At 62.3% G+C, this 23,339-nt stretch overlaps 4 protein-coding genes across 4 annotated transcripts; 1 reads left to right on the forward strand and 3 right to left on the reverse strand.

Moving 5' to 3' along the window:
* Positions 1–737: 737 nt before the first annotated feature.
* Positions 738–3,252, reverse strand: CHLRE_02g074400v5 (uncharacterized protein). The gene is made up of 3 exons (XM_001701775.2): positions 2,249–3,252; positions 1,794–2,112; positions 738–1,549 (listed from the first exon to the last, which is right to left on the reverse strand). Exons 1-3 carry the CDS (start codon positions 3,184–3,186, stop codon positions 1,235–1,237), a joined length of 1,572 nt encoding a protein of 523 aa, XP_001701827.2. The 5' UTR covers positions 3,187–3,252; the 3' UTR covers positions 738–1,234.
* Positions 3,253–3,306: 54 nt separating this feature from the next.
* Positions 3,307–7,332, reverse strand: CHLRE_02g074437v5 (uncharacterized protein). The gene is made up of 3 exons (XM_043059114.1): positions 6,607–7,332; positions 5,795–6,348; positions 3,307–4,514 (listed from the first exon to the last, which is right to left on the reverse strand). Exons 1-3 carry the CDS (start codon positions 7,081–7,083, stop codon positions 3,341–3,343), a joined length of 2,205 nt encoding a protein of 734 aa, XP_042926748.1. The 5' UTR covers positions 7,084–7,332; the 3' UTR covers positions 3,307–3,340.
* Positions 7,333–10,166: 2,834 nt separating this feature from the next.
* On the forward strand, positions 10,167–11,219 carry CHLRE_02g074474v5 (uncharacterized protein). The gene has a single exon (XM_043059115.1). It carries the CDS (start codon positions 10,320–10,322, stop codon positions 10,494–10,496), a length of 177 nt encoding a protein of 58 aa, XP_042926749.1. The 5' UTR covers positions 10,167–10,319; the 3' UTR covers positions 10,497–11,219.
* Positions 11,220–11,340: 121 nt separating this feature from the next.
* On the reverse strand, positions 11,341–15,817 carry CHLRE_02g074511v5 (uncharacterized protein). The gene is made up of 7 exons (XM_043059116.1): positions 15,641–15,817; positions 15,451–15,546; positions 15,227–15,280; positions 14,884–14,986; positions 14,499–14,643; positions 14,161–14,269; positions 11,341–13,963 (listed from the first exon to the last, which is right to left on the reverse strand). The coding sequence occupies exons 1-7, from the start codon at positions 15,696–15,698 to the stop codon at positions 13,716–13,718; spliced, it is 813 nt and encodes a 270-aa protein (XP_042926750.1). The 5' UTR covers positions 15,699–15,817; the 3' UTR covers positions 11,341–13,715.
* Between the last annotated feature and the right edge of the window lie 7,522 nt (positions 15,818–23,339).

Raw genomic sequence — 23,339 nt, forward strand, 5'->3', positions numbered from 1 at the left:
GGCTTGGCTTCGACTCATGCGCGTAATGCTATGAAGGTCGGCAGTCAACCAGGGGGTGGGTGTTTCTCTCTGGGCCGGAGACGGTCCCTCGCGGCGTGGGTACGGTGTGCTCCCGCTTGTCGGTCTGTCCCTTCAATTGTAATTCGCATCCATAATGCCACAATGCCGCCCTTGCCGTGACATGTTTCTAGAGTGTCCTAGAGGCTAGAGCCTAATGTACCTGATGTGGAGTGAAGCGATCACGAGTGCTTTCAGGAGTGATCTGGCAGGTGTGCGATGTAGAATAGACCAGGTCCCATGGAGGCCCCCGCTTAGAGGAGGGGGCCCCTCACCTGCCCCCGCCCATAGGTTTATGTTTGCAATGTTCCAAGAGGGGACAATCAGAGCGTGCAAGCACGCAGGGCGGCAGGGACCGTTGAGTGCTGCCCGGGACTAGCTTGAATCCATCACCCAGGCGTCCTCCGCGGGTGTCCCCTCCTGACCTACAGGGGTTGTGCCGGCAGCTGCCAATTGCCCACTACCGACGCCGCTGCTGCTCTCGTGCGTGCGTGCGCATGTGACTTCCGCGACGACACGACTCCCGCTGCCCTTCCAATGTCCGAGACCAAGCCTGGAGCTGACTGCCAACCTGTTGCCACGCCTCCGACATTCCCACTCGCGGAGCATTGCCCGTAGCCCGCACACCCACTCGGCCACTTGCCCCACTGGATGAGGCATTTGACACGCGCCTCCAGTGTATTCCAACGCAATTACAAGGCAATAAGGCATTCAGGCAGCTCGCCTGACAGGGCCACGCAGGGTCCAGGCATTAAGCTTGCGCACTTGCGCTTGCGTGTGCCCGCTCCACCTGCGGTACCGTCACTACCGTAATTCAGCAGACAAGCCCTTCCGCCCGTCACTACCTCATCTTCAAAACTTGGCCGCTCACCGGCACAACATACAACGAGCCTCAGCGGTGCTTCATTCGAACAGCGCAGGTATTCAGCGTGGCAAGCACCGACTTCGTGTCCGCCATCACCGTCAAGGTTCAGGACTTCGGTTCAGAACTTCCTCATGCAGCAGGTTGGCTGCGTACGGTACCGTAACATGGTAATCAGGAGCCGAGATGCACGTGCATGCGTTAATGCAACAGTCCATTGTTATGCAACGCTAAAGTGCCGGGCAACGTCGGGTCTTTACCGTATATGTGACAGCACAGACACCCCCAGCCACACGCACCGCCAGCCGCAGGTCCTCAGGCCCCCAGCGGACTTACAGCCGCCGCAGTCACGCCGCCGCGCTGCTGCCAAAAGCGCAGGCGTAGGCTCACACGGCACACAGCCGCTGTCAGCAGCCCCACACTGAACGTCAGCAGCGGCTGCAGCGCGGTGCACCGCCAGCTGCCCACCTCGGCGCCACACATGGCGGGCAGGCCGCCCCAGGAAGTCGGCCTCGCCGCGGCCTCGCCAAACACCGCATGGGGCCGGTCATCCGCCTCCAGCACCCGCATCATCCGGAAGTGTAGGAGCTGGAGCATGAGCAATAGTGTGGCAGTGCTGACCGGCGGAAGCTGCGGGCGCAACATTTGAATGCACGGCAGGGCCGGGTCGGGCAGGACGGGTGAATCATGCGTTTGGTACCGCTGACCCTTGCAAGCGCATGCGGACCGCTCTGCATATCAGTATGACGACCGCGCGACTCCGTCTGACGCCCTGAAGCCCCACCCACATCCGCCTCTGCCGGCCACACCGACGCCCCCCTCCCTGCCGCCGCCTTCACCTTGGCCCCCCTGTCTCCACTGCCCGCACGCTCACCATGGAGCAAGCGCCCAGCAGCACACCCTCCATCAGCAGCTGCGCCGAGCCGGACGCAAAGCCGCAGATGCCGGGCGGCGCAGATATCAGGCCAAATGCCAGCAATGCCTTGGTGGCGCTGTAGATGCCGAAGCGCGGTACGCGGAACGCCGACACCAGGCGCGCCCAGCTGTCGGGCGGCATGAAGCTGCGCGCGCACAGGACGGCGGTGGCGGGCATGCATGCGATGATGGTGCTGATGTTGCTCCGGTACAACGCCTGGCCGTCCAGGGCGGCGCGCAGCAGCAGCGCGGCCAGCGAGGACGCCTCCATCCAGTGCCTGTCGGGTAGGGGTGATGCGGCGGCACAGCCATTAAGCCACTACCCGGTAAACACCATAGAACAATACACCTGCGCCCAAGCAAGACAGCAGGACTTCCCAAACCTGGAGCCCTGGATTCGCGCACGGCACTTACAGGACTTGCGCCTGGGCCACCACCCACGGCAGCGACCACCTAGCGAAGGCATCATCCTCTCCTGCGGGGATCCGGCGAAGCCAAAACTCCACCAGAATAGCTTCCAGCCAGTGCGGCTGCGTTGGCTGTAGAGGCTGCCACACCGGCCCACCAGGCGCAGGGATGCACGCGGCGGCCTTTGCCTCAGGCTGAGAAGGCTGCACGCCGCCTGTTGCCTTGCCCTTGCCGCTGTCGGAATCAACTGCACTTGCCTTCTGCATGGGAGCTGCCTGCGGGACGCCACGCTTCCGGCGCAACAGGACTGGGTGAGCAGGCTGCGTGGGGTCGCTTGACGTGCCGTGCGGCTCTTGCTGCGCCTCGGTCGCTCCCACCGCCAACACTGCATGCCTCTCAGGTGTAGAGGTCGTCGGGCGGGGCCGGCGCGTGGCGAAGGCTATCCGCGGGCTTGAGGGTCCACGCCATAACGCCGCCGCTGCGGCTCCCTTCTCCACATGTGGCTTTAAGCTTCCAGTTACTTCACCCGCGGCGGCTGCACCGTTGTTCCCACCCTCGTTCGCAGCTGCATCAACGCGCCCAGGCACAGCTGCAGCGCCGGCGTCAGCACCACGGAGACAGGTCGCACCCGCGCTCTGTCCCTGCTGTTGTGCGTGCGCCAGAGCTGTCAGCTGCGCCAGCGTGTGCCGCATGTGTGCCGCCGTCAGCCGCCAGCCGCACAGGCGCGTGTATTGGAGCAGGTGGCTACCCAGCGGCAGCAGCGAGGCGGCAGCGACGCGGACATCGCCGCCGCTCTTGTCCTCCTGTGCCTCGTCCTGCGGCTGATGTTGCATGCCCACACCAGCGGTGGAGGCGGCTGCGCCATTCGGAGCACCCTGCTGCCGCTGCTGCCCCGCTGCCGCCAGCGCCGTGCCGGCGTGGCACTCCCATGTGCCCAGGTCCATCAGGAGCTCCTCCAGCTCCGCCTCCGGCCGGCCCCAGCTGCGGGCCGCCGCCGCCAGCTCGCCCGCCATGGCCTCGTCCGCCGTCAGCACCAGCGGTAGAGCCACCAGGGGCCGCCCGCAGCAACGTACGTCCAGCTGTGAAAGGCGGGAGAGGTCAGGACAGTGCTCTGCCAGATACCGTAATCACACAACGGATTGCACTGTTAGTGTGCAGTGAGGCGCCTTCCCCACGCAACAGACGGGCCCCAGCCCAAGCCGCACTCATCAGCGCCAGTCCCGGCAGAAGCTGCAGCTCTGTTGCGTCCACCTCCACCTCCACCTGCAGCTGCCTGTGCTGCAGCGGCTGCAGCTCTGATTGCGGCTCCACTCCCGCATCGCTGGCACCCACACCGGAATTGGCTACGTCATTGCCAGCGGCTGGAGCCCCCGGCACGCCTGTCGGCGGCTGAGCGGCTGCTGGCTGCAGCCGCAGGCCGACGCCAGGGTCCCGCGACCTCGGCGGCGCCCACTCCACCATACAGCCGCCTGAGCCGGCTGCGTGAGGCACACTCCCCTGGCGACTTGCAGCGCTATCAGACCCAGCAGCACCGTCAACAGCGGGTTCTGAAGCTGCTTTCCCGCTGTTGTTGTTGCTGTAACTGTTGCCGTCGCCACCTAAGCGCCACGAGCACAGCCGAATTGGCAGATACTTGTTGCGGCACCGGAACAAAACCTCAAGCGGTGGCGGGGCCTGCGGCTGCAGCCTCAATGCCTCGACGGGTCGGTCGCTACCCGACTGCGCCGATTGCGATAGCTTGGGCGGCACATCCACGGAAGCACTTGCGGCGGTGTCCTCACTAGCTGCCGGCAGGCTCAAAGTCTCTGCTGCTGCAGCCGGGGAAACTGGGAGCAGAACCGGCGTTGCGGTCACGGTAAAAGATGCACGCATAGCTAGCGTACCGCGTGGTCTGACGCCAGCAGCTGCCTGCAGGTGGTCCGAGGCTGCCACCACTGCAGCGGCATCGCTGCTGCTGCCTCGGCCCGCATCCGGGCACGAGTCGCCTTGCTGCGGCTGCGCGCTGCCGTCGTGGCGCCCGCCCTGGTGCTGGTGCGGGTGCTGCGGTGGGGGCACGTGCAGGACCCGGGGCTGCAGCGAGGAGGCCTGCACCTGGAGCCGCCAGCTGCGGAACTGAGCGCCCGAGCCAGTTGCGCCGTGGCCCTCGGCAGCCCGCGGTACGGCCCCAGCAATGTCACCAGCACTCCCGGCGGCTGCTGTGTCACCGCTGTGTGGGCAGCAGGGCAGCACGCCAACGGTGAGCTCCGCAGCCACCGCACCACCCGCACCGGGCCTGGTTAGGGGACGAACGCATGGCTCAAGTGAATGAGGGTGCGGACACTTCAATGGAAACAGCCGGGCTTGGGGCAAGGACGCAAGGTGAAGACCGCGAACGCCAAGTACACAACTGCATCCAGGGCAGCCCCGGTCGTGTCCCCGTGATGTCAGCCGCTCGTGACCCTACTGTAACTCGCCCCATGCCCGACCCCTCGTAACGCACTCCCCGCCCTTCATGCACCCTCATGTCACCCAAACTCGCGCGCGTTAAGAGTGTAGAATTTAGTGCACCTCTCGCGCTTCTTTGGCCTCGATCTCACGAATGCTGCCTTGCAAACCCGCGCACTTCGTCTCGACGCCGGCGCTTTCTACGACGCCGGTGCTGCTGGTGCGCCATACAAGTGGGATACAATGCGTGTTGCGGCTCAAGGGTGTCAAATGGCTCAAGGGTGTCAAAGATGAAGGTTCAGGCCAAACCTCCTCCGCACTCTGTGGGCTGGTTCTGGGTCTGTTTTGTTTGGGATTGATACCCCACCCACCCATCCACACCCACCCACCACACCCCACACACCGGCATCGTCTGGGCGGGCTTTCATTTCGTTTTTTAACACACACGCACACACGTCGCGTCGTTGGGCGGGCTTTCGTTTTCTTTTGAACACAGTCACACACACACACACACACACACACACACACACACACACGCACACACACACACACACACACACACGCCAACGACTCCTTATAAGTTTCTCGGCGACCACGGCCTTGCTCTCGTTTCCCGCATTCATTAGTGGGCCGGGACTGGGATGCGTGTTCGAGCTTGCTTACTGCACGCCGTCCTGAACATCGCTGTCGCCATTTCCCTGCTAGTGACACTTGCTCGCTGCCACCCTGTGCCTGCATTTCCTCTATCACCCGTAGGTGAGCTCGACTACGACCAGCGGGCGGCAAGCAGGGCATTAGGCGTGCTGGGTCAACGTTGTAGCGCGCCCAGGGCGCGGCGCATACAATGCATAGGGGTGCCACTCGGGGTCAGATCGTTCGTCGATCGCCCGAGGGGGGATTCCAGGCTCTTTGCGGGTAAGTATTACTACCGGGGTCGACGCGGCTACAGGACGCTCGGTATTGGTGTGGTATCTAAGTAACTCCGGCGCGCCGTCTGGGCGGGCTTCGTTTTGTTGCTTTTTCAACACACACACACACACACACACACACACACACACACACACAGACAGACACACACACACACACACACACAGACACACACACACACACACACACACACACACACACCTTGCTGCATGCTCGTCGAGGAATACCATCACACCCGGCGTGTCTGGCACCGCGGCAACGGCGGCCGCAGCGGCACTGGCACTGGCGCCGCCCTCGTGACCGGCACAGCGGCCCCCACCGCCGTCGCTGATTACGCCGTCGGACGACCTGGGCTGGCCAGGCAGCTGCAGCGCCGCCATGATATCCAAAAGGGAGGGCCGGCCGCGGCCGCCGCCGTCGCCACTGCGCGCACTGCTGCTGGCAGCGGAACCACCCGGGGCCGCAGGTGCATGTGCAGGTGTCAACAGCACCGCCTGCGCATCGACGCATGCCGCCAGGGCCGCCGCAGCATCCTCGGAGGCGGCAGCAGCGGCGGCGGTCTGCTCCTCCAACAGCAACGTGTCGCTCAGACCGCTGCCTCCTGTGCTGAGCTCGTCTCCCTCCACGCCGCTGCCCCACTCCTCCTCCTCCATGATGATCTCCACGGAGCCCGCCCGCACGGCCACGGATGCCAGGTGCCGCACCCTTTTCGGGGCGGCACCACTGCTGGCGCCATTGCGGGCGCGGTCCCAGGCCTGCAGGCGGATGCGGGGCGCAGTGGATGCCGGCAGGCCCGAACCAAACACGCGTTGCACAGCTGCGCTCATCACGGGCCGAGATGGTCCCCCCCCTGGGTACTCTTACACCGCCCCTTGTAGCACCATCTATTGACTGCTCCCATACCAGAGCGTGTGCGGGCGCTCGGTTAAGATGTCCCTGCCAAGGGTCCTCCACCACTCCTCACCCCTTTGCCCAGTAATCACCTCCCAACTCGCGCGCTGCCCATTACCTACATGCAGCAGGACCGCCAGGCGCTGAACGTATCCAGGGGTAATTTGGGATGGCTCATAGCCGGGGATACGCGCATAGTAGGTGCGTCGCCGGACTTGGCGCCGGTACGGGGGCTGCTGCACGGCGTTGCGAGTCGCCGCGTCCGCGGGCGCGGGCGCTGCACACGGACTACTGCCAGGACTTAGGCAGGCGCTGCCAGGACTGCAGGCGCTGTTGCAAACGTGGGCGGGGCAGGTACTCGTGCTGGCGCGCGGTACGCGCCCTGCCGCAAGCGCGCCAAGCGCCGCGAGTGCGATGCCGAATGCAGCAACTGTATTGCCGAGCCCGACGTCCCACTCCGCCTTCAATGCCCATAATGACTTCTCTGGTAATGGACCATCGCTGCTGTTTACGCGGATGTAATCTGCCAACGCGAAGAGCAACACAGCAGCTGCTCCCACACACAGCAGTCCCAGCCAGCTGTGGTTTGATGTGACCATTCTAAGGTATCCAAGAAGACATGCCTGTGAATCCGCAGGGCTGCGGTGCTTCCAGAGCCCTCAATCGGCTTTAAAGAAACGCTGCTCTATCGAACGCAGGAACATTACAATCCGGTAGAGCGCATTTGGGCTATTTAATTATCATATGAACTTGACAAAACGAGATAACAATTCTGAGTTGGCGCATACTTGCTGACCTGCGCACTGCACGCTGCCGCTTTCAAACAAGGAAAGCTATATCGCATACACTAAAAGATTTCAGAAGTTAGCGCCTCCTCATGCGACGACCTAAATGCGCGGCGCCACCTGACCACCTCTGCCCCCTCCGCGCACGCTGTCCGTAGCGGCACGGGGGGCGATGCCCCCACGCTGCACGCGCGTCAACCCTCTGATGCCCTGGAGCTGCAGGTTGGGCGCGACCTAGCAGGGTTCACTTGGCACGTTCGGCATCCGTGTCGGCACCCCCAACCCAGGGGTTCACCAACCGTCACAGCAGGGTTTCGCCAGGGGACGCCTGGGGGCGCCTGGGGGCGCCTGGCAGCCAGGATAGCATCTGCTGGCAGCTATTGGGTGTGGCTTGTGAGCTGCATTATGGCTGCCTGTGACTTAAGGGTCTTGTGGGTAGGCAGAGCAGGATCTGAAGACAGACCAGAACAACGGTTTGCCGAAGGCCAGTCTTTCGCCCGCCCGTGGTGTGCACCCCTAGGTCTAGCTCGTGCTGGATCGGCAGCTTGCGGCCCTCTGTCACACCCGTGTCAAACATGTAGTGCACGGTGTAGGGTGTCAGGCCGAGGTTGTTGGCCGCTTTTGCAGTTCAAGAGCATACACGACTTGTTATTGATATGCTTGAAAGAACACAACACGCACAAGCGAACATGACGTTGTAGAGCCGAGGCTAGTGAGCTAGCACAAGCAAAAAGAAAAGCGTGAGCATGAGCAGCGACCGCAACTGCTACGTTACCTTTGACGAGATAACCGCGCGCCAAGCTGCGCCACTCCGGCGTCCCAAAGCTCTCAGCTGGTGTATACGGCTGTCAGAGGCTGGGCTGGCGTAGCAGACTACCCACGACTGAAGTGGTGCCACGGGCGGCCACGGGCGGCCACCTTCATGGCCGCTAGTGATACTGGCAAATGCACGCGCCTGATCGCTGTACAGAGGGTTGGTGTCCAAGGCGGCAACAACGGCATCCAGGGCAGGGGCGAGCGGGCGGAGTGCGAGTAGGTGCGCTTGATGTTTTGGAGGAGGAAGGCATCATCCTGGGCCCGAGTAGCAACTCGTCCCGGGTGAGGGCAGGGGAGTCGTCTCTATTTGTGGCTGCAGGCCTGGCGGCGCCAGATGCACGGGCAAGGAAGTTTGCAACTAGAAGATTGAAGACAAGGAAGGTTGCTCTCCCCCTCAAGGGGAAACGTGGGCTGCGGCCACGCCACGTCTCCCGTCTGCGGCCGCAAGCGCTACCTCATCTCCCGGACATAGCCGGGGTCGGTCTGTTCAGGCACCGCCCGCTATGTGTCCAGCCGTGTCCCGCTGTCAAGCACAAGCACCCACAAACCAAATAGCAATGAATTCTACCCCACACCGTGCCATGCTATGCTCGCCAGCAAAGACTGACACCGGCCGCGCCTCAACCTGCGCACTGGCGCCGCTCCTCCACCGCGCTCTCCCCCTCTACGTGGCCTTACCTGTCCCTTCCGCAACGCACATGCACGCCGCCACTGCTGGGCCCAGAGCCGCTGCCGCCGCAGCCGCCGCAGCCGCCGCTGCCGCCGCTGCCGCCGCTGCCGCCGCTGCCGCCGCTGCCGCCGCTGCCGCTGCCAGGCCCTGCGCCGCCGCCGCCGCTGCCAGGCTCTGCGCCGCCGCCGCCACCATCGTCACCACCGCGCAGCAGGGCCGCAGGCCGCGCTCTACCAAGTGGCATCTCCATCAGCGCGTGCCGCGTGTTCAAAGCAAAGTCTGCCTTGCAATACAATATTCAAGGTTGGCGATGATTGGCTGAGCCGAGCTGTCTGAAGCCGGACCCAACACCCCAAACTGGGCATAACGCCAACCAGCCTTACATACCCACACAGTCCCGCAGTTTTGGCACACTTGGACGGTGGCACGCGAGCCACCAACGGAATCACTACTTGCAAGCGGCGCTGCCCAGTGCCGAGCAGGCGCCGTCCGCACTGAGCGCACACCTGCACCACATTGGAGTTGAGTGCTTGCGCCTTATTGCAGTTGAGTGCTTGCAGTTGAGTGCTTGCGCCTTATAACGGCCCTATTGAGTCCTTATGAAGAACATGCTTACCTGGCTTGTGTAGAACTGGTCCACGTACAACACCAGGTGCGCGTACTCGTCCACCAGCAGGCGCAGCAGCGCCCGGTTCGGGCCCCTGCCCGACCTGCTGACGCAGCCTCCGTAGCCAGTGCCCGAATTGTGGCCATTGCCCCAGCCGACAACCACCGCCTCCTTGGGCCTTCCGCCAGCCAGCTGCTGCGCCGTTTGCCCGAGGACCTGTTTAAACTCGACAGGCGCAAGGCGTAAGTATCAGTACAATCAGTTCATGAACGGAAGCAGGAGGATGGAAGCAGCCGGAGTCGGTGATCAACGCTCACCGTTTGGCTGCATATGTCCACGGTCAAGCGCCCCCGCCGCTGGCCCAACTGGCGGTAATGCTGCAGGGGGTGCCACAACCCCAGCCCGCAAGCCAGCACTGCCATCGCTGCACCGCCACGCCCATACAGGTATTGGATGCGCATTGTGTGCTCGGCTTCTGACGCAACTCGCGCACTGGGGATCCCGGCCTGCCACTGCTGCAGTGCAGGTTGTTCCTTGAGATGCGCCTGCTGCCAAAGCTGGCGCTCTGCCTGGCCGGTATGTTTGCGCAGGTTTGCGGGAGCCAGCACCAGACAGCCGCACGTAGGAGGCGCGCTGCGCCCGTCGCCGCCTGGTTGCTGCACGCCTCTCCTTCCGCTCACGCCGGCCACGCAAACCACGCGGCTTTCGTCGCCACTTGCCACGGGCACACCCTCGCCTCCCGCGCTCATGCTGCGGTTGTTGCAAGTGCTTCTCGCTTCGGCCGATTCGGACCTGTTATCGAGAATGCTATCAAGACGAACAGTGCGAAGCCGTCGCCTATTAGCGATCAATCGTATATAACATCATTGGCCGTGACCGCTTCCCCAGATTGCTGGCGGCGGACACGGATGGTGAGGGAGGGAGGAGAAGCACTTAGCACTGAAGCAGCCTCAAGGAATGCTCGGCAGCAGCAGCAGCAGCAGCAGCAGCAGCAGCAGCGCAGAGCCTGGCGGCAGTGCAGGGCCTGGACCCTGCAGTTGCGGCGTGCATGTGCGTAGCGCAGGGGGCGAGCAAGGCCACGTGGAGGGGGAGAGCGCGGTGCCGCCCAAGAAGCGGCGCCGGCGCGCAGGTTGAGGCCGGCCGGTGTCTACGGTAGTTAGGGTCTTTGCTGGCGAGCATAGCGCAGCACAACGCGCAAGGGAGCAAGCGCTTTGGTTGCTTTCTAAGCCGCTGCCAGAGGCTGAGCTTATTAGCGCGTACAGGAAAAGAATGATGGCTTCCTGGGCCCACGATCGTTTGATTACACCACCTGAGACGTTTCCGTCTGATTCCTTGCACCTTGGGCTGCATATGTCCAAATACAAGCACTGGATGGGGCTGAGTTTTGAGCGAGCGGCGCCACCCATGCACCCACCCCACGCCCACTGTTTTATCCCTTTTGAAGCACACAGATGCCTTATGAGGTTTCGGCTTTGCTGTTGGCCGATTGCAGCTAATAGAGACCACCATTTACCTAGAAATGCCAGGCTTTGCCCCCTCTGCAACAAAGGAGTAGAGGATGAACGGCATGTTTTACTTGAGTGTGAAGCGTACACGTGTGTCAGATCAACGTACGGTATCAGTTCTGATTCAATGAAGCAGGTTATGCAAGGTGCTGACCAATTTAAGTTGGCTTGCTGCGTACGTGATATTTGGTCTAAGCGCTGTCTTTTGATTAGGCAGCACTACGACGGTGCACACGGTGTGCAAGACGCAACTAACAATTCAGTTCCAGGAGACGAAGGGCCCTTGCGGCTCGGTTAGTCTCGTTGCAGGTATTAGGAATGCACACTTCCAATCCTGTAACACACACACAGTGTATGGTAGGCCGCACGCAGCAGTGAGGAGTGTTGTGGCTAGGGGATTTCCTGCTGTTTGGTTGATTGCTGTCTGTGCTGTTGCTTGACGGCGGGACGTGGCTTGACACATTATTGCGGGCCGTGCGTGGCCGACCCCGGCTATGTCCGGGAGATGAGGTAGACGCTAGCGGCCTCAGACTAGATACGTAGCTCAGCCCACTTTTCCCATGCGAGGGAAGATATCTTGTCGCCAGGGGTGCTCCTGACTTACGCTGTGCACAAGGAGATTTCGCGCCGCTGTCGTTGCTCAATCCCAGCACCCCCTGTGCTCCCACTGCTACCTCGTGTAATACGCTTCATGGCCTGATTGCTCTTGTACTACAGGGAACAGGCCGCTCAATCTCTCACGTGTTACACGCGTTACCACAATCTTAAATAACTGAACACTCCCATTCGCGAGCTACGTGCAACACGCACGAGCCAATCATGCCCACTAAATCCTTTCCGAACATACGGCCAACACGTGTCATGCCCCGGGCCTCCACCGGACACATGTGCCGTATTAAAGGCTCAAGGCGAACGGTGAATCCTGCAGACTGCATATCAGTGCCTCGTGCGTCCTGGCACGCCAACGCCACGTTGAATCACCTCAATCCCTTCCTAACCTCCGTCCTTAACCTCACATTGGTGTAGCCCCTTGCAGCAGCAATAGTGATGCAATGCGTCCGCAGCGATCGAAGCAACATTCCACTCGTTGGGAAGAATTTTGCAGTCACAATTTCCCATTGTCGGGCCCCGAGTCACCGTTAGTTGACCCCCCACAGACCTTGAGAGCATGAAGATGTGAACTTCCCAGTGCCAATTCCGCTCGTCCCCACCAAGTGTTATGGATGCACACACTGATGCACACGGAAAACCGCTACGTACTTTCTTGTGGGAGTCTCCTTTTATAGTCATTAGATTTTGTGTCACAGGACCCGCGCAGCCGGTTGGCCCTTCCTGCAACATCAACACCCTGACGCCGCGGCCGAAGCCGCGCATCGAATGCATTACGGCGCAGTGTGATGGGTGCGCTCACTCAGGATGTAGCCCCGGACCTGCCGGCCGTGCATTTTGTGCATGGAAGCAGCGTTTGGCGATGATGACGCCTCTTACCGCTCTCCGAAATCCCCGAAGTGTGCTCCTTGACATTCTCAATCCTTTCTACAGCCGCTTGCACACCTCGACTCCCCCTGTCAGCCGCCACCTTGGGCCTGCGCAGACCCAGATCTTATTATTGCGTCGAGGCCGCAGAACACCGGATGCCCATACTGACAAGGAAAAAAGAAAAGGGACTGTGACAGGGCGGCCTCTCAATACGCGCAAAACGCGAACACATTGACGATCACCGGGCTACATACTAAAGCCCAGATGTCAACTAGGAGCCTCACACAGCCCCTGAAGGGAAACGCATTCAAACTTGAGCATTTAGTGTGGGCGCAGCAAACACTGCGCTGAGAGCCTGCACGCTATGAGGGCTGAACATGCGGCGCAATTCGTAAAGACTACCTGCGCTGCCTACACGCGAGAGCAACAACAACGCATCGCCATTACGGATAAGTACACATCGGGGCGCAGTGTATTGCAATACTCCCATCGACGTGACGTTCTGTGCGCTAGCAATCAGTCTGCACATGCTCCATCCCCAGTAACATTTGCGCATTTCACCACTCATCTTGATTGCAGCTTAGCTCTTACTATGGGACCAGCGTTCAGGTCACGTGAAGCACACTCGCGCCGCAACGAGCCCGGGGTCAATGTTGGGAAAGCAGGACCCGTTTCCGCAGTGGTGTTTTGCTCACGTTCGTTGGGGAGCGAATGGTGCTTGACACCAAACATGCGCGCTTGATTGCGCGCATACCTACTAAGCCGTTCGCAGAATTGCGTACGTACACACACAAGGACTCAACGCGTTCACAGAGGTTGATACTCAAACACGGCCGCGCCTGCCCGGCACAAAAACGTGCGATAACTAGTTTGCATGCACGCCCCAATATGTACCGGCAAGCGGGCTTGCAGCCACGATGGCAGCGCACAGCGCTGCCGCCATGTCCTAGACATCCTGGCACACCGCCGGAGGCGTACAAGCCATCGCGCCGCCTCGTGTCGACCGGAGATGTTGTGCGGGTCCTCCGCCACCAGCAGCTTGTCCGATCCATGCCAAGCTGCGGCGTCGCATTCCTTTATGTTGCCACGGTTTACTCTGGCCTCCCGAAACTGCAACAGCGTCGCCCACGGCGCTCGCGTGCACGCTCCACCTCCAGCGATTCTGCTCCGTATCCGTAGCTGCTGACGACCTCCGTGCAGTGACGCGGTCACAGAGACAACCTCTCCACTGCACGTTCCGCGACTTGCAGCCTCGCAGGCGACGCATCCACGAGCAGTGGTGCCGCTGCCGAAGCAGCAGACACCAAAACAGAAGTGTTCACGGAAGACTGCGCGCCTGCTGCTGTGGCTATCGCACGAGCGAAGCGCTCTAGCCCAGCCAGTTCTTGGGGCGCATGGGTCCGCGACCGCCGCCGGCCGCCTGAATCAGGCGGTGCGAGGCGCTCATGGCGAAGTCCTCGGACGTGCCCATCTGGCCCATTTGGCTCATCTGGCCCATTTGGCCCATCTGGCTCATCTGCAGGCCCGCGCCGCCCTGGCCACCGTGGCCACCGCCCGCGCCCATCGGCAGCACCGGCATGTAGGCCGCTTCGCCGTACTGCATGCCGCCGCCGGCACCTGTACGACAGCAGGCACGAAGGTGCACAAACGCGGGGAGGGTTAGCGGCGTCAACAATGAAAAGCAAGCCGGTTCAGCGAAAATAGTTGTGTTGCGTCCCATCATGACGTTCGAGCTCCCACCCCGTAGTACCCTCAAGTACGCAGCCTTCCCCCGAGGACCACGCCGCCAACCCACAGGTGCGCCGCTGACTCACCGGACAGGCCGCTGATGTCGCCGGCGGGCATGGCCAGCTGCTGCAGCTGCGCGTTGACCAGCGACATAGTGGTGCCCTGCTGCGCAAGTGCCGCGTCCGATGGCAACGTCTGCGGACAAGCAGCGCGGGCGTGCACCAAGGTGAGACCGGCGCCGACGACAGCAGCATTGGACACCTCAGCCTCGGCCATGCACGGCCGCTGATGGGTCGTACCGGTAGTGCATTTCGCTGGGACCAGCAGCATGTACGAACCGGCAACCCTCCAGCAGCACTCGACGGCACGGTACGCTTCGCCTTTACTTGTATTCCGAGTCCCAACCAAGCTGCACGACACCTACCAACACGCTCTGTGTGGGCAGGCTGGTTGTCATGAGCGGGTACACGTGCTGCAGGGAGTCGGCAGGCCGAAGGCCGTATGGCGTGCCCATGGGCGGCGGCGCGGTGCGGTCGTCGTACAGCTGAGAGGCCGGAATGAGGCCATACCTGTAAGGCACATGTCGACATATCAGCCAGAGTGGAGTGGGCACTGCCGTGTGCCACTAGCAAGGCGTGCGGCGCGCCGCACGGCACTGTCCTGCGCCTTGCAGAACCCCCCATTAGTGCCCACAGCAACTGGGGGCTGACTTGCACACCCAACTCCCTCGCCAGTGCAGGGCTTCTGTCAGCCGTAACATGCGCGCTGTGCAGAAGTTCCCGACGTTCCCGGCTTGCGGTCGGCCTCACCCGGGGGCGTAAACAGGCCGGGGCTCTGTGAACGCGGGATACCCGTTGCGTCCATTGGCTGGTCGCGTCGCTTGGCGAAGCAGAGCGAAGCCCTTGAAGCTCCCTGCGTGCGCAGGAAGAGCTCGCAGGCGTTAGATGACAGAACTCGCGATGGCGGTGTTTTCCCGCTGTCGAGTCGAGGGTCAGCCACGAGCTCCAGTGAGCAGATGGAGCTGCCCCAGAAGTACAACGGCAATATTTCCTTCCAGTCCCCTTGCGTTGCTGAGACTAACTGGGAAGTTCGCACCACAGCGGAGCCTTCAGATTGTGGGCCCGCCCCGCCCCCGCCTTGGCGCCCACGTACCCCGGATGATATCCGTAATAATGCTGACGGCAAGGTTTACCGAGTACGCAGCGCCTGCAGGTGGGAGCGCCCAGGGGTCAGCACCTTCGGCCACTGGGCATTTGAGAGGCGGTCGAGCACCTCCTGCCCGCTTATGAACCACGCCGTGCCCCACAACCATGCGATACGCACGCCTGATCAACCAAGTATCGTGGCGCTGCTGCCTCGGCCAGCCCGCACGTTACCTGAAATTGACACTCGCGTCGGGTCCACGCTCTGATCAATCTGAATCGTGGCGCCAGTATAGGTCTGAAGAGCTTTCACCGTCTCGCCTGACTTGCCTGTGGGATACGCCCAACGACGAAGCAGGCGAAAGTTTGCAGTACAGCTCGGGCTTGCCCTGTCCCGTCGGCTCTACGCGTCGGCGAGCCTCACCGATGACTCTCCCAACCATGGAGCGGGGGCACTCCATCACAGAGTTTTGCGTGCGCATTTTCTGTCTGCTTTTGGGCGCGTTTCCAGCAAACCTCTGTGTGCTAACTTTCGCAGTACTTCAACGCGTATTAACAGTAAAACCTGTATGAAATGTGGCACTAGTATGCAAGAAGTACCTGTTAAGTCGGCTCTGGGAAGTGTCACTGCGAGGCCCATGCAGTCGGGCAGCAACCAGTGGGCACCGATTCCGTCAAGTTTACCCGACCTTCTGAAGGCCTCCGACAGTACTAGCTCCTGAGTTTCCATTAGACACAGAGGACATTTGGGATAATCAGTCGTTGGAAAGCTCAAAGCGCTACGAATAAAATTAATTGAGACAGACTCTACTGATGCTTGAAGATTGCGTTCATCACGGCTTAAGGCCTATTGTCTGTGGAACACTCTGAGCGGCAAGGCAGGGCTTAGGAGACGAGACGACCAAATTTCTGTCCGGTTCACCGCCAACCATAGAAACAGCTGGCCTTCGACTCGTGAAACGTTAGTTTTGCGTAAGGTGTTATGCGAGTGCCTGAGGAGACAAAGGGGTCGTTGCGTTCGTGGGATAGCCGCGCAACCTGCCTCTCGAGTACCAGGTCAGTCGGCCAGCTGCCGCCTGTCCTTCCGTGCTTAAATAGTATGGTGGGGCAATCATGGGGGCCTCAGACCATGGTTCTAGGTTCACCACGAGGGGACGCACCTAACTGGGGATTGTTACATGGTGTTGGAGTGTGCGATGGGACAGGGTTTAGGCAGGTTGGCGAGGTCCCGTAGGGTGCAGCTGACACCCATACCCCAAGCAGACGGCAAACAATTGCAGCGGCAGAGCAGAAGTGTATGGCTGGTCGAACGCCAGAGTTATTGTACCGACAAGTTGCTGGCTGGCTAGAAGTTTGCTGATGCGCATTCCTCACGCTCCGGGTCAGTTGGGATTACATCTACGCAGTACCCCAGGCTTGCCCATCTCCCCTCCCCAATCGTGCACCACTGAGAAATGGGATGACGGGAACTTGGTGCTAGTCCGGGAACTAGAATAGGGAGACCGGGCGGGCCCAACAGGGGCTTCGGTAGTGAAGGGGAACGGGGGGAGGCGTGGAGGAGGGCTCTCGCGGGCGATGCGAGCGGGCGGGGCGAGGGCCGCGAGGGTCTACTCCACGACTGACAAATCCAGGATGGCGCAAGGTAGTTATGATAGCGCCAGCTTTGACCAGCGTGCTGGGCATCGAGTGGCCATCCTCCTACGCCCGCCTTGACGCCCGCTCCCTCCGTCTCTGGCGCTCTTTGTGCTCATTCACTCCTCGCAGCACTGATCGTGTAAGGTTACAAGGGGACAAGTGTTCCCCGGTCACTGGAAAAGGGGCTGAGCCCCTCCACAGTCTGAGGCCGAACTACCTCATCGCCCGGACATAGCCGGGGTCGGTTTCCACAGGCACAAAGCCAAACCAGGTGCCTAGCAATCGCGATGCCACAGCAGAGCCAACCGCGGCCAGACGCAGCACAGTTGTCAACAGCCGCACTACTTGTCATGCCGCTACGCATGCCCTGCCAGCCCCACCGCGGACCGCTACCTAGACACCAGCCGGCTCCTCAGCCTGCGCGCTTGCGCCGCTTCTTGGGCGGCGCTGCGCTCTCCTCCTCCATGTGGCCTTTCCCGTCCCCTCCGCTACCAAGATGCGCGCACGCGCCCCCGCTGCTGCTTCCGCCGCCGCCGCCGCCGCCGCCGCCGCCGCCGCCGCTGCCGCTGCCGCTGCCGCTGCCGCCGCCGCCAGTCTGCAGCGATGCAGGTCGCTTGTGCCCCAGCAGCATCTCCACCAGCGCGTGCTGGATGCTGGTTGCGGAGTTGACGTCACGTCCCTGCACCGTCGGGAGGGTAGAGTGAGTGAGTCCCACTGAGCCCACGACTGAGCCGTCACCCAGCCGTCACCCAGCCATCGCCCACTGAGCCTGACTGAGCCCTACTGAGCCCTTACCCACTGAGCCGTGTCATCCACGTGTCATCCCCACTGAGCCCCACTGATCCCACGACTGAGCCCCACTGAGTCGTCACCCAGCCAGCCATCACCCAGCCAGCCGCCCGCCCGCAAAGTGGACTCACCCACACCGTCCCGCAGTGGTTGCACACTTGGACTTGGTGAGCACGTGAGCCCCCCCATGGTACGACCGCCTGCAGGCAGCGCTGCCTGTCGTCGAGTAAGCGCCGCCCGCACTTCGCACACACCTGGGGAGGGAGGGGGCAGGAGTACAGTGTGAACCTTGCTGGCTACCCGGCTACCTGTACACGAGCCCCATCCTGTCCACCCGACCACCTGTCTACTCATTCCAACCCGTCTGCTCTCATCTTGCCTGTGATGTGTAGAACTCGTCCACGTACACCACCAGGTGCGCGTACTTGTCCACCAGCAGGCGGAGCAGTGCCCGGTTTGGGCCCCGCTGTGGGCGGAACACGGAAGTTCTACGACACACAAGTATATAGCCCTGCGGACGGCGCCCTGGGGCATCTAGTGTGTCTTTTGCCGACTATCCTACTACACCCGCCCCAACCTGCTGATGCAACCGCCATAGCCAGTGTTGGCGTTGCCCCAGCCAACAATGACCTCCTCCTTGGGCCTTCCACCAGCCAGCTGCTGCGCCGTGTGCTCCAGCACCTGTACCCGTGGCATTGGTGTAGCGTCAGCGCAATGCAGTTGGTGTGGGTGCATCTGCTGGTCCCCCCCCTCAACCCCCACCTTCTGCGTCCGCACATGGACAGTCAGGCGCCACCGCCGCTGGCCCCACTGCCGGTAGAAACGGAGCAGGTGCCACAGCCCGTACTGTTGCACCGGCGCAGGCGCAGACCCGGCAGCCGCCGCCGCGTCCACGCCACCTCCAGAGTAAAGGTGGCGTATTCGCAGCTCATGCTCAGCTGCCGACGCCACCCGCGCGCTGGGTATCCCCGCCTGACAGCGCTTGAGCGCTGGCTGCTCCTCTAGCCGTGCCTGCTGCCACAGCCGACGGCCTGTCTGGCCTGTGCAGTGGCGGTAGCCAGCGCCTGACAGCCGGGTACAGCAGGCGCGCTGCTGGCGGCGCCGTTCTGTTGCGGCACGCTGATGCGTGTGCTGGCGCGTGACCCGCCGCCCTCGCCTCTTGCCCTTCCACCTCCCGCCCCCCTTGCGCCGCCACCACCGTTTCTGCCCCCGCCGACGCCGTCGCTGCTGTCGCTGCTGCCGCCGCTGCTGCCGCTGCCATCGCCGCTGTTGCCGTCGCCGCCACCGCTTCCGCCGTCGCTGCAGTGGGGGCTGGGCAGGCCCAGGAGCCTGGCCATCTGGGCCACGCCAGACGTGCGCGGCTCGTGGCCGGCCACTGCAGCTTTGCGGTGAGAAGCCTGGCATTGACCCGACACAGGCCACCAGGTATGTAGTTGCCTACGCCGGGATCAACGCCCACGATGCGCATGCCAGCTCAAAGACAGCAAGCGGATCGCCAGCCGCGACCACGCCCGGCACTGGGTTGTCCCCGGGTGCCCGGCCCGGCCCGCCACGGGGCCCACGCTGGCCACCGTCTTCGTTGCCGCTCCCTCCGCTGCTGTGCGCCCGCCTGCCGCCACGTCCGCGCGCTCGGCTGCCCGCGCGCCCGCGCGACGGGCTGCTGCCCGTCCCGCTGCCGCCAGCCGCAGTGGCCTTCTTCAGGGCCACACATGCAGCGGCACCGTCCGTGCGCAGGAAGTCGGCAAACTCCCAGCCGTCCCATGCATTGCGCTGGGTTTGGAATCCGGCGACCAGCCAAGGGTCATGCCCTGGCTCCAGCAGGGGCGCACCCCCAGGCGGCCGGTGGGTCAACGCCGACAGCTAAGGCCAGCTTAGGGCAACCCTGGGCCACAGTAAAAAATAGTATAATGGCGGTTCTAGGACAGCTCCGACTAACCCCCAACTAACTCGTGCACGACACACCAACCCCCCTCAGCCGTACAGGAGTTAGCATGGCCGTCGGCAGCTGCGCGAGTGTGAGCAGGTAGTTGTACGGTTGCCCGGCTCGGAAGCTACCTGACTGTAGTGGCGCACACGGGCAGTTGGTGCTAGTCGGCAGGCGCGCGAGTGGGAGCTGGCAATTGAGCGCGCACGCGTGTGGGAAGCTGCGTCTGGGCACGGTGGAGCACGGCGATTGTGGCGGTTGGCGCGGCGCGTGAGTGGGAGTGCAGAGTCGCGCGCGTGTCGTTTGGGAAACTGCGTGTGTGTGTGTGTGTGTGTGTGTGTGTGTGTGTGTGTGTGTGTGTGTGTGTGTGTGTGTGAGAGAGAGCTGCGTGTAAACTCAGAGAGACGCATGGGGCACGAGCGGGCGGGGCGCAGGGGAACTCGGCGGAAACTCGGCGGCGGCATTCCGTTACAGAGAAACAGCACACTGCTGCGACATGCTCATGGGCTCATCAGCGTTGCTGCCAGCGCCACCAGCGGGCGGCTCAGACCCCACACGCAGCTCACCGCCCTCCCCGCTCTGACCCGAACCGCCAGCACCTAGCCCCAGCCCTGCGTCGATGCGCGACACAACCTGCCGCACACGCCCCTGCGCCGCCGCCAGGCCCGCCGCTACCGCCGCCGCCGCCAGGCCCTGCTGCGGATTGGGCGCCGCCGCCGCATCACCGCGCGGCGGCATGGAGGGCGGCATCGTGGGCATGGGCACGGCGCTGGCGCTGGCGGCGTCTTGCATCTGCACGCTGGGCGCGCGGTGAGGCGCAGGAGGCCCGCCGCCAGAAGACCCGCCGCTGCTGCTTCTGCCACCCGCGCCGTAGGCGGTGCTGGTGAAGTCGCTGTCACTCGGGTAGGAGGCAGTGGTGTAGGGAGGCTTTAACGCTGCAGCCACCTCACCCCACGCCTGGTCGATGTGGTCATGCAGGCCCATGTTCTCTGACTTCAGCGCGCGCACCTCACTCTGCAGCCCCTGCAGCAGCGCGTCCGTGGCAAAGCGCACGTTGTAGGCGTCACTGGGCATCTGGTTGATGATGGTGGTGCTGGGCGCGGCCATGTACGGCAGCCCCCGCCGGCCCATGGGTCCCAACAGCAGTCCCCGCTGCATGGTGCGCGTGTTGGCTGGGCGCCTAGGCGCCGCCGTGTTGTTGATGTGGATGTGCACGCGCTGCGACTGGCTCGTGCGTGTTGCCACCACCGGCTTTGGGGCCCTTGCGCCGAGTAGTGCTGGTGCGTTGCTGCTTGCGGCCATCTCTATTCACCAGCAGAAAATGAGCCGGTACAACAGCGGCACAGGGCTGCAGTAGGCGGGTGCGCTGCCTGATTTCCTGACGTTGGATGCGGACACCAATTGCGTGGGCATCAACCAGGCCGCACCCCAGTATGAGCTCGATGTGGGCGGCACCGTGTACGCGGACAGGTACGCTAATGCGGCGTATACGTATGCGGACCTGGTGGGGTGCCCGACCAAGCTGAGCTCATTCTCAAACGACCTGAAGGTGAGCGCATTCTCGAACGACCTGAAGCTAAGCTCGTTCTCAAACGACCTGACCTCCTTCCCTGGGGCAATCACGGTGGCGCGGTCTGCTCACCGCCGCTGGCTGCCTGCTCACCGCCGCTGCCGGGCGGCCTGCTCACCGCCGCTGGCTACTGCAACTTGCAGCGGGCGCAGGTAGGCGGGCGCCCCACGGCGCTCAGCGCCTTCAGCAATGACCTCACCACCTTCTCTAATCTGTCCACGTCAGGTGTGCTGCAGGCGGCTAACGCGCAGGTGAACCACACGGTGGGAAACAATGCAAGTATAAGGCAGGGCGTGGCAGTGTACGGGCACTTGGCAGTGCAGGGTACAGCGGGCGTGAACAGCGTGTTTCTGCAAAACAGGCTGCTGGTGCACAACCAAGGGGGCAGCAGCAACCTGAGGTGATAAACAAGCAGGGACAGATCTTCTACTCCCGCATCGTGGATGCGCCTCACCAGCCTGACATCAACGCCATCGTGGGGGACATCGTGTCAGACCTGCTGCTGGCCATCAACTCGGACCCAGTCGCCCTGCAGCGCTTGCGGGACCTGGGGGTGTTCGATAAATTCGCAGGCGCGGGCGGCACCTAAGCAAGCTCCATGGCTAGCCACTCGGGCATTGCGCCGTATACGGGGTTGGTGGTGCTGTAGTGGGGCTGGCTCACCACACCGCTCGTGCGCCCGCGGGCAAAGATGTCTCGTAGCGCCTCAAGCCCGTCCCGTGCCAGCTCTCGCATAGGCAGGCCGGGGGCGCTGGGTAGCTGCCCCTCCCTCGTGTTCTGGTTCTCGTTGTTGGCGTCACGCACAGTCGTTCTGTCCCCCATCTTCCCCACCATCGCCACCAGGCAGCAGTCCCGCGCCAGCTGTGGGGACCGCCGGAACCAGGAACAGGGCACGCCACGCCAGGTAGAGCGCGGTCAGCAGCAGCGCAAGGCCACCACTGGTTGTGCCGAAGATTAGGGCCACTGTAAGCTATCTCTAGCTTGACAGGAACATACTAGGTGCTTACCGAGAGAGAGTAGAACGTATTCTCCGACAACTAAGGTGCTAATGGGAATTCCTATTGGGAAACAAGGAAACTATATGATAACCGTGTGATTGGTGGTGTAAGATATACACCTGTAATAGACTTGTAGGACTCCGTGCGCTAGCGGACTTACGCATGGGCTCATCCGCCGTGTGTGAAACCCACACGCGTGTCACGCACCCTCCGGGTGCTGTACGATATCCCCTCAGGGGTTCAAGGTCGTGTGCCGCGTGTTACCGCTTACAGCCACCTTTTCCTTCCAGGCACCGCCGGCGGGCTGAGGAGCGACTTGTAGTGGATCTGGCCCTGTACGTTGATCACGATGGGCCCCCATGGATGGCCATTGGTAAACTGGCTGGTCACCAGTTCACCCCCCCAGCACCATCGTGTCGCATGTCAGGTCGCCATTGACCACCGTGGTGCCACGAAACACAGTAAAGGGCACGTCCACCACAGCTGCGACCGTGCTGGTGGCCATTTCTTCTCTGCTGGTATGGCAGAGAAAGAGCATGGAGCTAATAGACCTGCAGCTGCTGCGGCGCAATGGGGACTACTGGGAAGCAGGGCCGGGGTACCTGATGAGCCTGCTGCGCGGCCTACGATTAGGGGAGTGCTCTCCGCCTGGGGGCGTTCGGATAGTGCGCGCCAGCTGGAGCCCACGGGTGGCCTGCAGTGAGGGGGCCAGTGAGGCTGGGTCATGCGTGCGGGCCGCCCTCATTGCCCCAAAGTTGCATCCTCAGTGCATGTGTTTGGTGTATGCGTGCTTGTGTTTCAGCAAAAAGTGGGTGAGCATTGTGTTGGAGGCTGGTTGTGTTGTTGCTGTTGATTGCGGGCAGGTACAAGTGAACCGGAGTGTTATGGGAGTAAACTCTAGGATCCCTAGAGGTGTTTCCAGGACGGAGGTGAACGTTACCGCACCGCTGCGCGTGGCGGGGAGGTGCATGGGCTTCGTTGTGTCTAGGTGTCTTGTGCTCGTGTCATAGACGGTCGTCTGTTTTGCTATTGTTCTTGGCAGGCTTCTCTTCCTCCTTCCTACAGACTTCGTGTCTCTTTGCGATTCCTTTGACGTTTCTTAAATTGGCGGCGGTTTCGCTTGAATCTGTTCTCTAAGGTTACCATCCCTGCAAGCTGACTATGCCCGCGTATAAACCCGAATGCACTCAGCAGTTCAAACCCTATG

The sequence above is a fragment of the Chlamydomonas reinhardtii genome, chromosome 2 (assembly GCF_000002595.2).
Source record: "Chlamydomonas reinhardtii strain CC-503 cw92 mt+ chromosome 2, whole genome shotgun sequence".
NCBI lineage: Eukaryota > Viridiplantae > Chlorophyta > Chlorophyceae > Chlamydomonadales > Chlamydomonadaceae > Chlamydomonas > Chlamydomonas reinhardtii.

What these genes read in the sequence shown, in the direction of transcription:
- CHLRE_02g074400v5 (XM_001701775.2), bottom strand. Translation starts at nt 3,186, where the DNA reads ATGGACCTGGGCACATGGGAGTGCCACGCCGGCACGGCGCTGGCGGCA. An exon ending in GTGGCCCAGGCGCAAGTCCT is followed by an intron (nt 2,113 to 2,248) that starts GTAAGTGCCGTG and finishes CCTACCCGACAG; the next exon opens with GCACTGGATGGAGGCGTCCT. An exon ending in TGCTGGGCGCTTGCTCCATG is followed by an intron (nt 1,550 to 1,793) that starts GTGAGCGTGCGG and finishes TTGCGCCCGCAG; the next exon opens with CTTCCGCCGGTCAGCACTGC.
- CHLRE_02g074437v5 (XM_043059114.1), bottom strand. Translation starts at nt 7,083, where the DNA reads ATGGTCACATCAAACCACAGCTGGCTGGGACTGCTGTGTGTGGGAGCA. An exon ending in GCCTGGCGGTCCTGCTGCAT is followed by an intron (nt 6,349 to 6,606) that starts GTAGGTAATGGG and finishes ATCCGCCTGCAG; the next exon opens with GCCTGGGACCGCGCCCGCAA. An exon ending in CTCGACGAGCATGCAGCAAG is followed by an intron (nt 4,515 to 5,794) that starts GTGTGTGTGTGT and finishes TCCCCTAACCAG; the next exon opens with GCCCGGTGCGGGTGGTGCGG.
- CHLRE_02g074474v5 (XM_043059115.1), top strand. Translation starts at nt 10,320, where the DNA reads ATGCTCGGCAGCAGCAGCAGCAGCAGCAGCAGCAGCAGCAGCGCAGAG.
- CHLRE_02g074511v5 (XM_043059116.1), bottom strand. Translation starts at nt 15,698, where the DNA reads ATGCGCACGCAAAACTCTGTGATGGAGTGCCCCCGCTCCATGGTTGGG. An exon ending in GACGCGAGTGTCAATTTCAG is followed by an intron (nt 15,281 to 15,450) that starts GTAACGTGCGGG and finishes TCCCACCTGCAG; the next exon opens with GCGCTGCGTACTCGGTAAAC. An exon ending in TATTACGGATATCATCCGGG is followed by an intron (nt 14,987 to 15,226) that starts GTACGTGGGCGC and finishes CTGCGCACGCAG; the next exon opens with GGAGCTTCAAGGGCTTCGCT.